Consider the following 14,868-nt stretch of genomic DNA (forward strand, 5'->3'; position numbering starts at 1 on the left):
TATTTCCAAAATGTCGGTGAAAGGTGAAATTCAAACAACAAGCAAAAAATATATCGTATGAAGTGAAGCCGGTCACAGACGGAGCGATAAGTATTGTAGAGGTTCAGGATGGAGGTGGTCGGTGTGGGAGCACATCTCCGTGCGACATGATGTGTCGAGAGCGAGTAGAGAGGAGGCCGCAGACTCCGCGGCGACGGCGCGGGGGACGGCGCGGCGGCGGCGGCGGCGGGACCGCACCGCGCGCCAGTCCACGCCGCGCCGAGCGAGCGTCGCCACGTCTCTCTACCCTCCGGACACCGCGTGCGTCACGCGGCGACACTCGCGAGCGACGCGATCTGTCATTTATCCTAGAATCTGAGTATTGACCTTTGGAAATATCAGTGTTGTGGTGAAGTGAAGTGATGATAACTCGTCCGCGGCCCGCATGACGGGCGCGATGTGGCGCGCGCTGGTGCCGGCGCTGCTGGTGCTGGCGGGCGGCGCGGGCGGCGACGGCGGCGGCGGCTGCGCCGAGCCGCTGCCGACGGGCTGCGCGTGCGGCGCCGCGGGCGCGGGCGCGGCGTGGGGCACGCGGCTCTCGTGCCGCGCTGCCGGGCTGCGCGTGCTGCCGCCGCTGCACGCCGCCCTGCTGGAGCTGTAAGTATCTCTGAACCTCCTTAATTTCAGGCAGAATTACCTATGTGTCTTTCCAATGAACGCTTTAATTTAACAGACGGGATTGTCGTGTGCATACCTATATGTATATAAATCCGGCAGCCGTATAAGCCGTATTGCATTTCTTCGTTTCGATGTGGTGCAACAATCGGATCGTGACCAGTCGGGATAAATAAACAATAAACAGTCGTAGTTTCTCATAAAGTCCTCAAGGTTGGTCATGATCGAGTGCGAAGTTGACATGCCACCATGTGAGTGGGCTGGGCGCAGCGCAGGCTGAGCGGCCAGATGTACAGCGGCGGGAGGCGGCGGTGCGCGCGCGCCGCGCGTTGAACTCTTTTACTTAGCGCCGGCGCTACAACCACCACCTGCGCGCAGCCTGAATTTTAACAAAGCCTAATTTACGTTTCAATTGATAATTAAACTACCTATTTTTCTATGTATAATTTCTGTAACCACCTTAATATTAACTAGAGATGCCCCGAATAGTGGTTTTGGCCGAATACCGAATATCGAATATTCGGCCACTTTCTCGGCCGAATATACCGAATATTCGGCATGAGATGCGAACATTGTGAGTACAATTATTATGAAAACTGTTCGCAACAAAGCACACCGTTTGCCAAGATATATTTTTTGTAAAACAGAACTAATGAATGTAGTTAGAGTAAATCAAATCAGACCAATGATAAAAAAAAAATCATAATCAACAAATGCTTAAAAAAGGGTCTTCCTATTTAACAACTTTCCAATAATACATTTTAAATATTAAAAATACCTAATTTTTGGTATTTTTTGTGTATTTTTTCTTTTTAGGTAGGGGCAACAGATATTCGGTATTAGGCCGAATAGTAGACAACATTCGGCCGAATACCGAATATTCGGCAAAGTGGCAAAATAGGCCGAATACCGAATAGTTGCCGATTTAAATATTCGTGGCATCTCTAATATAAACTCTTTGATCCAAAATAAGTTTTATAGTTTTTATCAAGTGGGTACGTATACCTCAACTCACTTCTTGGTCTCGCTGTCTTTCATTTGGACTCGAGTCTTGACCAAAGGACCCACCGTGGCGTTCGCGAGGCGCGAGTCCGAGTGCGAGCGGCGCGAGGGGCTCCAACAAGAACAACGAGCACTTGGGTACCTATTGCTCTCGAAGCATTTGAAGTATCCAGAGCACTCCACACCAGCTTGAAATATACTATATAAGTACTCGTAAGAGTTTTGTGCTAGTTTCAACTATCTATTGCTTTTATTATTTATTACATTGTATTAAATTAATTGGTAAATAAACGCCTTGTTGAGCTGGCTCCATCGCCGCCACGCCCTGATGAGCTGGCTCCATCGCCACCACGCCTTGTTGAGCTGGCTCCATCGCCGCCGGCCTTGTTGAGCTGGCTCCATCGCCGCCACGCCCTGATGAGCTGGCTCCATCGCCGCCACGCCTTGTTGAGCTGGCTCCATCGCCGCCACGCCTTGTTGAGCTGGCTCCATCGCCGCCACGCCCTGATGAGCTGGCTCCATCGCCACCACGCCTTGTTGAGCTGGCTCCATCGCCGCCACGCCTTGTTGAGCTGGCTCCATCGCCGCCACGCCTTGTTGAGCTGGCTCCATCGCCGCCGCGCCCACGTATCCCCGCGCGTACCACCCTGTACTCGGACGAGGGGGGCGCCGGCCTGGGCGCGCTGCTGGCGGAGCGCTTGTCGCGGGGCGTCATCAACAACTGTCACCCGGGGGCCTCCGTCGATCGTCTGGTCGAATGTATTGCCGCGGGCGAGTTTGACCGCGACTCGACGCTTGTAGTTTTCGTAGGGAATAGTGTCGACTGTACTAAGCGAGATATCTTAAAATTATCCGCTACGCTCTCGGCGATTGACCGGGGAGGGGTTGCAAAAATAATTATCTGTGCGCTCCCATATAGAATGTCGAGCAAGGTCAATAAGAGGGTGTTTAATTACAATTCTTTATTGTATAACCTTTCCTTGTACAGTAGTACGATTTCGTATTTTGATACGAATAAATTTATAGAAGATTTTGTTATGCCCCATAAAAGAACCTACCTGCCGAGAAGATGTCTAGTAGATTGTGCTAACCTGTTAGCATATAATATTGAAGACCCCGTCGGGGCTAGCACGGCGTCTAGTAGCCTTAAGTCACGTAGTATTGTACGCCTTGGTAGCGTAGGTTTTGAGATGGAGCCGCCTGGTGATTTGAATTTAAACTAACCGCTCCGACAACGTGTGCACCAGCCGGCTCCGTTCCTATTGATCACTGTGATGCTAGTATATTTAGTAAAGCCGATGTACTGTATTTAGTTCATCAAAATATCCAAGGATTTACCTGTAAGGAACTTGAAATTGATCTGTTTTTACAGTCCACGAATGTTGACATTCTCTGTGTTACTGAGCACTGGCTTAAAGGTCATGAATTTATGTTTAATTTTAATAATCATAGTGTAGTAAGTTCTTTTTTTAGGAGATCCTGCAATCGCGGCGGGTCATTGATATTAGTGAAACATAATTTAAAATGTAAGGAGCGTAGAGACATTGTTGACATGTCTGTGGAACGGCATATAGAACTTTCCTGTGTTGAGTTGGAACAATTTATAATTGTATGCGTGTACAGGCCCCCTTCGGCGGACTATAACTTATTTGAATCTGTGATAGATGAAGTACTTAGTAGTGTTTTTAGAACTCAGAAAATTATAATTGTTTGTGGCGATTTTAATATTAACTTGCTTGAAAATTCGCCAACTTGTGGAAGGTTACTAAATACTTTCAAATCTTTTAATTTAGATAACTTATTTTGTGAGCCCACTCGAATCACAGCAACCAGTGCTACATGTATAGATAACATCTTTAGTAACAGGGATGCGATTAGTAAATCTGTTATTAACAACCTAAGTTCTGACCACTGTGGACTAAAAGCTTCTTTCAGCGGGAAAACTGAAGAAATTCCTCAAGATACTATGTGCAGGCCGATTTCCGAAAGGCGCCTAGATTTATTCAATCGTAATATCACTAAACAATTATGTTATCTTTCATGTACTCAGGAAGACCCCGATTGTTTGAGTTCCGAGTTGTTTAACTGTATTAAAAAGGAATTTGATGCCTGTTTCATTCAGAAGAAGGTTCAAGGTAAGGCCAAGACTAAATTTAGCGACTGGGCTACGCCGGATATTCACGAGAAAAGACGCCGACTCTACGACTTATATGATTTAAAAGCAACTGATAAAAGGCCGGAATTTCTGGAGTACGTTAAGAATTTTTCTAAATCTTTTAAGATGATGTGTGTCGCCGCGAAAGCTGATTTTTTGTCCAAAAAGATCCTAAATTCTAGTGATAAAGTTAAAACTGTATGGCAAGTAATCAGCAATGAAACTGGAAAACGTAAAATGAAGGATCCGCACTACAACCTACGAATTGCTGACACTTTAGTAAGTTCCGATCGTGAAGTGGCAGATCATTTTGAGCGGTTTTTCTCGAATATACCGGTAGAAACGACAAAGGCTCTTAATTCATCGCCAGACGTCGCTGAAGAAATTTTGAAGACAAATGTGGCGGCATGTACAGAAATCTTCAAATTTTCATATGTCACTCCGAACACTGTTCTTAAGACTTTTAGGTCATTAAATTTAAAGAAAACAGAAGATCTTTGGGGCCTGTCAGTCAAAGTATTACATTCCATTATTGAATCGATTACACCATACTTGGCTGAGATTTTCAACAGATGCATTGATGCTGGTATTTTTCCAGATATTATGAAACATAGTAAAATCATCCCGCTGTTTAAATCAGGAACGAAAACAGATCCAGCGAACTTTAGACCAATTTCAATACTACCGGCATTAAGCAAAGTGTTCGAGAAACTTATTCTGAATCAACTATTGTCACATTTCAACAGAAATAAACTGCTGGATAGCAATCAATTTGGTTTTACCAGAGGTCGATCTACTACTGACGCCGGTGCGGTACTCCTAAAACACATCTTTGACGCTTGGGAAAAAGCTCAAGATGCTGTGGGAATTTTCTGTGATCTGTCAAAGGCATTTGATTGCGTTGATCACGAAAATTTAAAGAGAAAATTAAGCCGCTATGGGATAAAGGCTAGTGCCCTTGACCTAGTCTCATCGTACCTTTCGGATAGAACTCAGCGAGTAGTTATTAATGGAGCTCAATCAGCGGGGTCCCCGGTAGCCCTCGGAGTGCCTCAAGGTTCAATTCTTGGTCCCTTCCTGTTTTTGGTATACATTAATGATTTACCAAAAGTTGTGCAAGATAGACATGATATAGTGTTATTCGCAGATGACACTTCCCTTATATTTAAAGTGGACAGAAAGGAAAATAGCTTCGATAGCATTAATGAAGCGCTATCTACCGTAGTAAACTGGTTTACGGCAAACAATTTGCTTTTGAACGCCAAGAAAACCAAATGCATCAAGTTTACGCTACCTAACGTCAAGCAGGTAACTAACAGCAAGATTAAAATAAAAGGTGATACGCTGGAATTTGAAGATCGAACTGTTTTCCTGGGAGTCACTTTAGACTCAAAACTGCAATGGCATGCACATATAGCCACTCTAGCCGGCAAACTCAGTTCAGCAGCCTATGCAGTGAGGAGAATCAGACAGCTAACAAACGTAGAGACGGCCAGGCTGGTATACTTTAGTTATTTCCATAGTGTTATGTCGTATGGAATTCTGTTGTGGGGAAAAGCGGCAGACATTCAGACAATATTTGTGCTGCAAAAACGAGCTGTACGTTCCATCTATGGACTGGGCGCTCGAGTATCTCTGAGAGAGAAATTCAAAGAGGTTAACATTCTTACCATTGCATCTCAATACATACTTGAGAATATTATGTATGTTCGGAAAAACATCCACGAATTCAAGCTTAACAGTGACATCCATAACTATAACACTAGAAACAAACATAAACTTGCTGTGCCCGCCCACCGCCTCCGTAAGGTTAGTACGTCTTTCGTCGGGAACTGTACACGTTTTTATAACAAAGTCCCTACTGACATAGCGAATTTACCACTTACCAAATTTAAGTCACACATTAAGCGCTCCTTGTTAAGTAAGGCGTACTACACTGTAAATGATTTTATACACGATAGAGATGCCTTTAAGCCTGTAGCTTGATTTCGATAGTATGATAAGAGTTCAATAAATATTGTTTTTTCATTGTAAATTAAATATGCTAGTGTCCAGTAGAATTGACACATGAGACAATCATGTTCTCGCTTGATTATATTGTTTAATTTAATTTTAGTTTTGGACACTTGGAGACCATATACATCTCTAAGTAATTATTTATTTTATTTTTAATGATTCTGACACTTGGAGACCTTTACATCCCTAAGTATTTATTCATTTTATTATTTTTATTTTATTGTACATACTTATATTTTTAATGATTCGGACACTTAGAGACCTTTACATCTCTAAGTCAATTTAGGCTAGTAATTATGTGAAGCTATACCGTCTTTTATGTAACATACGAGCACAAAATGCTGTGTCTCACAGCTAAGTGTTATCACTATTTTAATATTAATATAGGCCGGTAGCTTGAACATGTCATGCTCGCTTAAAAGTCTTTGCTTACGGTGGCGTCGTTGATCGGGTCGCCACTTTCCCGAATGAAGGTTGAGGGAGGCGATGGCTGAGATACGCGTCGTACTCGTGAACGGGTGCTGTTTGTGGAGACGGGTCTGTTTAAGCTAACACGAATATATTTAGTAACTTTATTTTTTAATTTAATTGCAGTGAGACGCCTCATTCGGTTCTCGTATGTTTTTTTTTCTCGTAATGTGTTAATCATACAGGATTGTGACTCTTGGAGACCCTATACATCTCTAAGGATAATTTGATAAACTATGTTATTTTTTAGTTCTGACACTTAGAGACATTTACACCTCTAAATAAGTTTAGATTTTTTTTTCCATGTATCTGTTTTGTTTTTATTTTAATATTATTATTATAGTTTTTTTATGTAATTCGACATTAAGAGACCTTATACATCTCTATGTAATTGTATTACGTTAGTTTGATTTGGTAGTTGTAGTTGTATTTAATAATTGTTGATGTATAATTATTATTATTTTGCTTTTATGTAAATTCAATGTTGACGTGTAAAAGTGCCCTTGTGGCCTATTTGCTGAATAAATGTTGAAGTTGAAGTTGAAGTTGAAGGTGCAGGGCTAAAACACATTTAAAATTAAACTAGCACTGATAAGGCGCATTAACATTTCATTAGTAAAAAGTAATTTGTGAGACTAATATTTATTTATTTATTTAATCTTTATTGCACAAAAGAAAAACTTATCGTACATAAGGCGGACTTAGTACCAAAAGCATTCTCTACCAGTCAACCTTATGGCAAAGCAGAGAGATGTGGGCGGTACCTAGTATAATATGTTTTGTTTCAACGTTAGGATCGCACGTCCGATCCTAGCGTCGATATCCGATACCACATTGCATCTGAGACGCAACAGCTAAAGTGCACGTTATAAGAAAAATTGTCACATAGGTACCTATTAGATATAAGAAGATAGAAGATAGTTTATTCAAGTAGGCATATTACAATGCGCTTATGAGCGTCAAATAAAGCTACACCGGCTCCAACCCTACACCTCTCGCCTCGAGAAGATTTAAATCCCCCCTCAATTGAAGGAGGGTATCCCAATATGGGACTGGCAACAAACTCGTCGGGACACATCATTTCAAAACATTACATGTTATAATATAACATGCATTACGAGTAAATAAGAAAAACACAATTTAAATTACTATAGAATTCATGCAATTATACACAGCAGGTATTTTTCTTTATAGAAATTTTATTATGTAATACATAAAAAAAATATGTACAAATCATACAAATACGTATGTAGCTCTTTCAGAAAACATATCAAATTCTTATAAAAGGAAAAGAAAATAAAGTCAATAAAAGAAATGAGAATACATATTAATACTATATGTATTACTTATATAAATAAATCTGACTGATTGTTATGAAATGCATACATAAAATATTTGATGTGCTTTCTTACCAGAGCTGTAACGTGTCACCTATAACTCTACACATAATACAATGCTTTTAATTGCTACTTGCTCTTATTACAGCTTCTGGTTTGGACCGTGCATGTTTGTCTGTCAAGTAGTCCTCGACTCTGTAATAAGCCTTCAACATCAATGACTTTTTTTAGTAATTCTTAAGAGCTGGAAAGGGTAATCTTAAAGCATCCTCAGGTAACTTGTTATAAAAATTAATGCGTTGCCCAACGAACGGCTTTTGTACTTTACGGACACGAAACTATTATTTATTCTGTGAGAGATAATATAAGAATATCTGGGAGACCGAGCTTTGCTCGGAAAAATGCTCGGAAAACATATAAAAACTCAAATATGCGCGTTTTCCCAGAGATAAAACCTAGCTAGATCGATTTTTCGCCCCCGAAAACCCCCATATAGCAACTTTCATCGAAATCGTTAGAGCCGTTCCCGAGATCCACGAAATATATAATTATACATATAAATAAATAAATATACAAGAATTGCTCGTTTAAAGGTATTAGATAGCTAGTAGATATACGCAGTTTCAACACCCCCTAGCACTGACTAAAAATAATCGACTTGGACCAACATTTACATCTCAAAACTTTTTTGTAATACAAGAATTGCGTTGCGAGACTTGCATCTTTTTACATGTAATATTTTTAATGGGATAAATACTAATATCAGCAACCGGCTTTATCCTGTTGCAATAAGAAAGATTTACCTATAAATGGTAGGTGCATAACAAGTATAACAACTTGTTGTCTCTCGCTTGAGACTATCCTCGCCTCGGCTGGCTGTGGCAGTTTTGTTTGCGTCCGGATTTTATTTCCTGTATCATATCAGTAGAGTAGAGGAGAGTGAGGGACGCGCGACGCGACGCGATAGCGCTCCCCGAGCCCGGGGCCCGGAGCCCCAGAGGGGTGAGGCGTGCAGGCGCGGGGCTAGGGCTGCTACATAGCCGACATTATATTCTCGACGATTCAAGTTGTACTTGTTGAGTTTGTTTTTCAAATATTTCGAAATTGTAACTAATTTACCTAATATAGTAAATAATAAAGCGCTTAAAAATTACCGACACTAAAAATGATGCAAACATGTTCACTTGTTTACATGACTAAAGTAAACCATACAATATTAATCCTCCTTATTATTAATCCTCCTATATTGATTGTTAATCCTCCTTTTAAAATTATAATATGACTGTGTTCATGTGTCGGACCTAATATGTTGTCTTAAATAAACGGATTTATTATTATTATTATGTCTGTCATTTACATAATCTCGGGACCATGGGGTCCCGGACATTTGATAGGCGTGCGTGGGGCCGAAGCCAACACGTAGAAGCCCCTTGTAAATAGACAATTTACTCTGTGATGTGACACTAACCGACGATTATCCCTGTATGCACTATAGTAGTACACCCAAGGATAAGCCCCGGTTAGTGTAGGACTATTGCAAGAAAAAGGAATAAAAAGAATTGGGTTATTGGGTTGAGATGCTAATGGACTGATGGTAATAATAATTATTATTATTTGTATGTCTTTAACCCTCGATTTATACTCTCGCGCGAGCCACGAGACGAGCCGCGAGCCGAGCCACGAGACGAGAGTGTAAGCGGTGGGCTCGAGGCTCGTCTCGTGGCTCGCACGCTCGTCGGGCTAATAATATAATTTAAACACTAACGGCACGGCATAAGGTTTATAACCGAATGACAAGCCGAACGCGAGTGTAAACGGTGGACTCGAGTCTCGTGGCGCGGCTCGCGGCTCGTCTCGTGGCTCGCGCGAGAGTCTAAACCGAGTGTTCCATATCTCGCGACCATGGGGTCCCGGACCTTTGGGAGGCGTGCGTGCATGGGGCCGAAGCCAACAGCGTAGAGGCCCTTTAAGACACTTTAAGCTAAAATATTATTAATAGGAGTTTAATCTTCGCCACATCTTCCTGTGAGAACTGGTGGTAGTTATTGATATGTAAAGAAAATCATAATATTATTGTATGTCTAAATTGAGCTTTTGTTTTGTTCGTCTTTGGCAGAAACATTCGCCGCATATTATCACATTTAAGTAAGTGGTACTCCGGAGCGGCGAGTGGAGACTCAACGAAGGTTGAGAATATTTCAACTTGTCCTTTATAAATACAACAAACTGTAGCTTAAATGAAGCGATAATGCAGTCCGGCAACCCTACGCGTGTGAAACTAGCAACAGAGTAACTCGACCGCTGGGACGCGACTCGCGACCAACTTCCCAACAAGCGGCTACATTTACTTACAACTCCATTACTTACTTTATTTGATCTCGCGCCGCCGCCTCGATGTTCCCGCGCCGCGGCCGCTGGCTATTTGTATAATGTAAACAGTTCATTTAACTAATCGTTTGATTTACGAGCCTCCGCCGCCACGCCACCGACGGACGCAGCTCGCCGCTCCGCTGAGATACGACCGCCCTAATATTATATGTAGGCAGCACTCATTTACCTACTTTGTAATTAATACATTTTGTAATTGCTTTCTGATAAAGATAGCAATTTTTTAACTATTCATAATGGTCTTGCTATAATCCTTCAAGCAAGCTACCTATCAGAAATCAGAAATATTTTTTGTATATACTGTGTAGGTACAGGAAGTATAACTAGGCCTATAGCCAAAAATACTCTCGAATAAATAATCGCTTTTCAAACTGAATCATAATTGCTTTGTCAGTAGGTAGGTAATTACACGTAAGTACGTACTTACCTATTTATGCATGTCAAAATTTTATACAGAACATTTCATTTTGCCGCTAATAAAAAACGTAAAATGTAATAAAAAATAACAAGCAAGAACGGTTGCACTCCGGGAGTGCCGATAGAAGTGAAAACTCACCTCACTATGTTACCGACGCCCGGTAACACGATACATACGTTTAGCGCAGGTATTCTATTTATTTATTATATATTATTATCATTCTCAAATAAGATCACACTTTTTCATTGACATGTTTATTTACATACTGCCATGACAACGTCAAATTATTTGAACATAGGTAATAAATGTCAAATAACATTGAGTTTTTCTTTATTGATTTAAATGCCATTTAAATTATGAGTGGCCACCTTACGGGGCTTACGGTCACGTGATCGCCTTATGCCCCTTACGGTCACGTGATCGCCTTATGCTGTCTCGAGTTTATCATTTTTTCCCTACCTCAAAAAGTGCCCAGCGCCGCTAAAGAAGTTATCACTTCAAAAACATTTTTCAGCCGTACTTACAGCCGACGGCGTACCGCTTGGTTAAGAGCCAACAGGAGTGGTCATTTCTCCATACAAACGTACTCGACTGTTTCCTCCGTGGGTTTTGAAGCTAGAGCAACGAGTGTACAGAGAGCGTGATTTATGTCCCGCGGCGTGTTTATTAGAGCCGCGACCGCCCTAACGATGTTAGCGCCGAGGTGTTTGTTTACACACGAACAGGCACACGCGGGGGATGATGCACGAGTGCCGTCGTCCCGTCCACACTCTAACCGATAATTCGTAAATCTTATTGCGTAGACATAAGGTCTACGAATTGGCCGCTTCCGATCCTGGTCGCCGCGCGTATAATTATACTCGACTAATCGGCGTGCTCTTAGCGCCGCGACCACCATGAAACGATGTTAACACAAAAGTATTTACTTACATTTGACACACAATAATTACGTAGGTAGAGGGTGTCCGACTCCACCGCATCTATTTGAGAGCTCGTTATTTATCCTGAATGCCGCCGTTTATAAGTAGGTAATAATTAAGGTAATTAAGGTAGGTAGGTAAGGTTTATAATAATTTATTACCGTCGTCTAGATGGGATCTTGTCACTCTCGGTTGTATTTGCCATGATAGCATGACATTGAGACATTTCGCGTCATTTGCATGTCGTTCAATGCTATAGGTAGGTACTGCGAGTATTATGTATGTAGTTGCGTAAAAATGAAAATCTTCTTAATGTATAGGTATAACAAATCCCCAGGGGAAAATTTGAACGGTTCTGTAAGAAAGTTTCAATTACTCCGATGAATCGAGTCACTATAATAGCCGCACGCAGGCAGCAGTCACTCCGTCTATTAACAGCAACACGACTGACCATTCACAAACCTTAATATCATTACAATACTCATAAAGTCGTAAGGTTCATTGAAGGCTCAGTTTAGTGCGTCGAACCGTCGATGATGGCAAGTTGTAGCGATGCGCTAGTTGCAGCGCGTATCGATTGCACCACGCGCTATTAATAGCCGCTCCTGCTGCACCCACACGAGGGCACGGGGGGCACGGGGCAGGAGCACGGGGGGCACGGGGTGCCCCGCCCCGGCCTCGGCCGCGTCCTCCGTCTAAACTAAACCCTCTAATTGGAGTCCAATAAGCGCGAGGTCTGCGATAAATACCTCAAGGCTTGTTTACTTCGCGTTGAGAAACATGCTATCCGTATCTATCTACCTACTGCATCTCTAGGTACGATTACATTAGTAGTACATTATCTAGACACATATTTGCGCTCACTCCCAGCTCCCGTCGTTGTGCAATGCTGTACTTTATCACTCCGATGTATAATGTAAATATTTAGATTGCGATTCACGATTACAAGTGTTATTCTATTATCTTATAAATATGACGATAATTCAGTTCAAGGATAGAATATTGTGATTGCAAATGCATTTTATCTTACATGCTATGACGGGCCTACATAAATGCAACTGACCAGACAGGGCAAATTGGCAGCAATTAAGCATAACATATTAGGTATAACACTTGTTAAGTTTGCACTACCTTCTGTACAGTCACCGTGATTATTACGCCATTTAGGGTTCTAGCTAAATTGGACATACATAGCGTAAGTATGGAATAACCAATTTAGCTAGGACCCTAAATGGCGTAACAATCCCGTGTGGTGACTGTACCTGATACTAGCCTACAAATAGTTAAATTAAAACTACGAATGGTGTAGCAGCTTGCATTAGAGCACGTCTTACAGGCCGCGGCCACTCGCGACTGATAAATCTGTCTGACATCGACATTAATCTCCACGTCGCTACACGTCGTACATCACACGCACCATGCGCGTCTAGCGCGACTTCATACGGGCCCGTGTGACACGCCATCCAACATCCAGCAAGCGAGCTATTTCTGACAGCGGCGGCGGAGTCACTGACCGCGGCGCCGGCGCCCGACTCCACTGACGGAAGATAAGATAAGGCGACACGAGGGCTGATGAAATATGAGCGGTGACCCGCTGGTGAAGCCTTCGCTAAATACCTTCCAGCCCACTCTCTACCTAGGTAATTCATCTTGTAGTAAAAAAACATCAAAAAATCAGCATCCATAAAATAATTATTCACCGCGCCAACTGGTAAGCTCTTGATTGTTCAAAAACGGATAGCAAAGTTGCATTTTATTCACATGTGAGGCAATTTAAAGTAATCAAATGCAAATTTTGAGTTGTTTCTTATGTTTGCTGGTAGAATTGACTTTTAAATGATGATTATGAATGATAAATATTTTTTCTACTCCCGTACTTTTATTTGTCATTTAAAGGGTCGTGCACACACCTTTAAAACCCTACCTTATAGTTGTCAAGACAAGTCTTTAGTCTATTCCCCAAAAAAGAATTTGTGCTTACACGCAGTATCTTTTTGGCGATTTTACGATACTTCTATTGAATATAGAAATTTGATATTGGCTGATTTGGCTGCTGTCATAGACAGCACTTTAGTTTTTATGTTTAGTTCCAAAACTGACCATATGGCGCTAGTTGTACGATGGTGGACGTTCGGTCGTACACGTTTACTTACCGGTGTTATTCGATTTAATATATTCATTATTTACGAAAGTCTTCTTGTTTTTCTCATATCGCCAAGTGGTTATGGGCCGTCTGCTCACGCGAGTGATAGTTAAACAAAGAAATAGTTATACGGTAAAGTAAATTCAGTGAAAAAGTGCCTCGAAGAAAAAACAAAACACGGCGGCGTGTGAACAAAAATGGAGGTTACAGGACTTACTGGAAAAGTCGAAAAATTCGATGGAACGAATTTCAAGCAATGGAAGTTTCAAATTATGTGCGCATTACGAGCGAAAGGTTTAGATATAAATGAGGTTAAGCCGGAATCGAATGCCACAAAATGGAACAAAGATGATGGGATGGCGATGTTTATCATGACATCGGCTATGCATTTTGACCAAATTGCGCTTATTGAAAATTGCGAGACTGCACTAGAAATATTGACCAAACTAGAATCAATTTACGAACAAAAGTCTGAGCTTACGAAAATGATGATTCATGAAAGATTTTATCAATATAAAATGAGCCCTACGGATAGCATAGCTCAGCATATCGCTAAAGTTGAAAGCTTGGCCAAACAGCTCAAGGAAAGTGGAGAGACAATCAGTGATACTGCAATTATGACGAAGATTTTGAGTAGTCTTCCTCCGAAGTTCAGATCTTTACGTCAAGCATGGATGTCTCTTGATCCAAAGTCACAAAGTATAATAAATTTGACTGCTCGTCTACTGGACGAGGAGGCGAGCTTAAATGTGGAAGAAAACGTTGAAACCGCCTTATTTGTATCAAAACAGATAAAGAAAAAGGTTACCACTTCTAACTCAACTCCTAGTTCAAGTAAGAAAGATTCAAGTAAAGGACAAGGTCATCGTTACCCTTGTTACAATTGTGGCATTCGTGGTCATTTTGCAAAAGAATGTCGAGCTCCGAAGAAAAGTCAGGGAAAAGGTGACATGTTAGCCTTCAATGTTACTCACTGTGAGTGGAAAGAACCTGATGTAGATGATAAGTGGCTACTAGACAGTGGCGCTTCTGGCCATATTTCTTTCAAAAAGGAATATTTTACAGAAATTCATGAGTACAGAGGTTCCCCATTGAAATTGGGCAATAAGGAAGTCGTAGAAGTTGCTGGACAGGGTGACATCTTGTTGAATAAATGGGTTGATGGTCAGTGGGAGACCAGTATCTTAAAAGGTGTTTTATATGCCCCTAAAATGCATCGAAACTTGATCTCTGAAGGTGTGATAACAAGACAAGGTTATGAAATTGTTAAAAAAGACTCTGATGCGTTTATTTATCTGGACAATAAAAAAGTTATGTGTGCTTCTTTAAAAGGAAATAACTTATATGAAGTGAAAGTGAAGACTGTG

At 41.5% G+C, this 14,868-nt stretch overlaps 1 protein-coding gene across 1 annotated transcript in view; it reads left to right on the forward strand.

The window, feature by feature from the left end:
- Positions 1-279: 279 nt before the first annotated feature.
- The window catches only part of LOC134654427 (lutropin-choriogonadotropic hormone receptor), an 89,109-nt gene continuing 74,520 nt past the window's right edge, over positions 280-14,868 (forward strand). The window contains exon 1 of the mRNA XM_063509867.1: positions 280-636. Within this exon, the coding sequence (XP_063365937.1) occupies positions 425-636 (212 nt within the window). The 5' untranslated portion in view covers positions 280-424. The remainder of the gene's footprint in view (positions 637-14,868) is intronic.

The sequence above is a fragment of the Cydia amplana genome, chromosome 15 (genome assembly GCF_948474715.1).
Source record: "Cydia amplana chromosome 15, ilCydAmpl1.1, whole genome shotgun sequence".
Classification (NCBI taxonomy): domain Eukaryota; kingdom Metazoa; phylum Arthropoda; class Insecta; order Lepidoptera; family Tortricidae; genus Cydia; species Cydia amplana.